At 35.5% G+C, this 3,184-nt stretch overlaps 1 protein-coding gene across 2 annotated transcripts in view; it reads left to right on the top strand.

Moving 5' to 3' along the window:
• LOC102673455 (sialin-like) overlaps positions 1–3,184 on the top strand; it is a 9,974-nt gene that overhangs the window by 3,993 nt on the left and 2,797 nt on the right. The window contains exons 1-2 of one of the 2 annotated variants that reach the window (XM_006614323.2): positions 472–739; positions 2,310–3,147. In XM_006614323.2, coding sequence (XP_006614386.1) covers positions 706–739; positions 2,310–3,147 — 872 coding nt within the window. In that variant the 5' untranslated portion in view covers positions 472–705. Of the gene's footprint in view, positions 1–471; positions 740–2,309; positions 3,148–3,184 lie in introns of those variants that run through there. The other variant, XM_006614322.2, reaches the window with a different exon arrangement.

Raw genomic sequence — 3,184 nt, 5'->3', positions numbered from 1 at the left:
TTTTTTTTTTTTTTTTTACAACCGTCAAATTGGATATAAGCAAACGAGAAATATTTATCTTATCGAAGAGCACTTATTTTATAAATTTTCATTAACCGGTTTTTAACAAAAGTGCAATCGTGTAATTTTGCTGGAACGGCATAATTCGCATATCTGACCGATTATTTACGATTTTCTTAACTTAAACTTGGTTTAATTCATAATAGACAAAAAGTTATGGCAAGTTAATGATATATCTAATTATATGTAAAATTATTCTAGTTTTAAAATATTTGAATAAGTTTTCGTTAAGAATATCTTTCGAAAGCTTTCACTCGACCAAGAAATGGCGAAAACAATGGCGAAAAAGGAAAACGATGGTCAGCAGACCTGCAAGCTGCAGGAGTAACATGGGTTCAATCCCTAAAATTCGATGTCCTTTCCATGTTATCCTATGGAAGGGATGTACCTGGCTTCCCCACTTACTCTCACCTACCGACCACTTAAATAGGCAGCGGAATAACCGATGTCATCAGTTAGTTCTTAGCGGTTTCGAGTTGGTTCTCGTGTTCAGAATTAAACTTTTGCGGAATCCATAAATCCATCAACTTCGAGATCAATTTTTCCTTCGAATATTTTTCTCTTGAACAATGTTTCGAAGATATCTTTCGAATATATAACAACATAACTGGTGCGTGTCGAGAATTCTTTTGCTGAAACCACAGAATGTACAAGCAGTATTACAAGAAATTCTTCCCACGTAAGTAGAATATCTTTATGTTTTATTTAATTTATTTTTCTTACGTGTTAAACCTGATTTTCTGAAACGACCGGTTTAGTTCAGCCGTTTGTATTCTAATCAATTTCCAATTACTTTTTATCAATTCTTTCAATTGAAATAATTCCAATTAAAATTATTAGAATACCGGTACCAAGTTCGTATCATTTTCAGCCAACAATTCGAAATTTCGATACGTTTCGGTACGTTTAATACGATTTAGTATAATCGGTGTATTTCATTCTTACCGGCATAAATTTCGAATCATACCCGTTATTTAACCTTGTTACAAGATTATCGTTCAAATTTCATAGTTAATTCTCTTTTTGAAAAATCAGCGTTCTCCACTGCAACAAAATAATATTCTGCATTTGTCTCTTCTTCCGTCTTTTTTTTTTTCTTTCTTTCTTTCCTTCTTTCTTTCTCCTTTATATAGTCACTTAAAATATTCATAACTTTATTGCTCCTTTACGTGCCTCTTCGATATCGTATTAGACATTATATATTTTTACATAGATAGGGTAAATCGAATCAAATATCTAATAAGAAACTTTTCATTGGAATAGTACACGAAACGGGAGTAGGATCTGTAACTAGAGCAGTATCAATTTTGTAAATAACGGCACACGGCAACGATAGTTTGTAAATACAGTGTGGAATGCTTGGAAAGTGGTCGAGAACTTTCTTTGAAAGACGTACCTACTATATATGTGACTAGGAATAATGAGTATTATGGGAAAGATCTTTACACTCAAATACAACGTTGTCCTCTTTTTCGCGTAAGAAGATAAGTCATGTTACACGTAATTTTTGCATATTTTTATATTCAATTTCATTTTCAAACGCTCAAACTCTTCAAAAGTATTTCAAAATATTCTTTAATGATTATATAATTCTTTTCCTTTTTTTTTTTTTTTTTAACAACAAATTGTTATTCTCTTTAGATATTCATAAAAATTTAATCAAAAATTAATCGAAATTCAAACGATTTAAAAATAGATAGAAAAATTGGTTGATATAATGAAAATTCGAGCTCGAATAGAAATTAATTAAAAATAGAAAAACAAACGGTCAAATTTACAATGTTAAACATCGAGCGATCATAGTTGGCATGACATATTGATTCGACAATTTGTCAATTTGTACCTTATTAAACACTAGTCAATTAGCCAATTAATTTTTTAATGTTTATTTACGTACGTTATCTTTTTTACACTTGAATCCTTTTTGGCGTCTTATTCCGAGATCTGTCCACGAAGGTATGCCCTTCTGGTTTTTTACCCACCCCGATTCTCCAATTTGGAAATGTTTAAGTAAGTAAAGAAAAAAAAGTCACGAGCGACAATTTCAAAATTTCCCAATATCCTTCCCCGAATATTCTCCAATCTCTACAAACAAACGATCCATACATTTTTATCAAAAATTAAAAAATCTTGTTTATTCTATTCCTATGTGAACTAAATATACGAATTAATATAACAATAATAAAAGAAAAAGCAAAGATTTCATCGAACTCGTCGAACATTCTTTACCATACCATACATTTTTACAGGATGGCTCCCGACACGAGTTTTGATCGGTATAATGATGTTCACGGCCTGCTGGACCAATTACATGTTGAGGTTACAAATGCCAATCCTGGCTGTACCGATGATCAAGGCTCGGCCTACAGCTGGTATCAACATGTCGGGCGCCGCATGTGACGTTAGAATACGTCGCGCCATCGCCTGGCTAGATCCCGGCATATATCTCGAAGATTATATCCTTGCGGAGAGGTTAGAAGCCGCTCAGAATGCAGTTGCCAATTCAAAGGCGAACAATGTTCGCGTAAGGAGAGCTGATACGAAACCGATCAGGCCGAGTGGTATATTCATATTCAACGGTTTACCTTTCGATTGGAGGCCCGAAGTTCGCGGCCAATTAATAGCCGCGTACAGCTACGGTAATGTTCCTGGAAATTTGTTGGGCGGTATGATGGCCGTTAAATGGGGCGCAAAGAATGCGATACTCTGGACATCGATTCTAGCAGTTACGATATCGTTCTTCAGCCCAATCCTCGCACAATTTCACTGGGGCATTCTTTTAGTCTCGAGGATAATCATCGGTCTGACCGGTGGTATAACGTTTCCGGCGTGTCACAGTTTGGTGGCGCGTTGGGCGCCTCCGAACGAGAAGGCACGTTTCGTTTGGTCGTTGCTCGGTGGCACGTTCGGTACCATTTTCACGTATCCATTGGTCGCTGGTATAGCAGAATCCTTGGAATGGGAGAACGGATGGTACATTCCATCGTTGTTAATGGTGATTTGGATATTTTTCTGGGCGCTTATCGCATACGATTCTCCCGAAGAGCATCCTGGTATCTCAACTGAAGAAAAGGATTACATTATCACGTGAGTGTCTTGCGTGAAAATTATATTATTGAATACT

This window comes from Apis dorsata, unplaced genomic scaffold (assembly GCF_000469605.1).
Source record: "Apis dorsata unplaced genomic scaffold, Apis dorsata 1.3 scaffold_174, whole genome shotgun sequence".
NCBI lineage: Eukaryota > Metazoa > Arthropoda > Insecta > Hymenoptera > Apidae > Apis > Apis dorsata.
The sequence above is the reverse complement of the archived record's forward strand: the minus strand, read 5'-3'. Positions and strand labels throughout refer to the sequence as shown.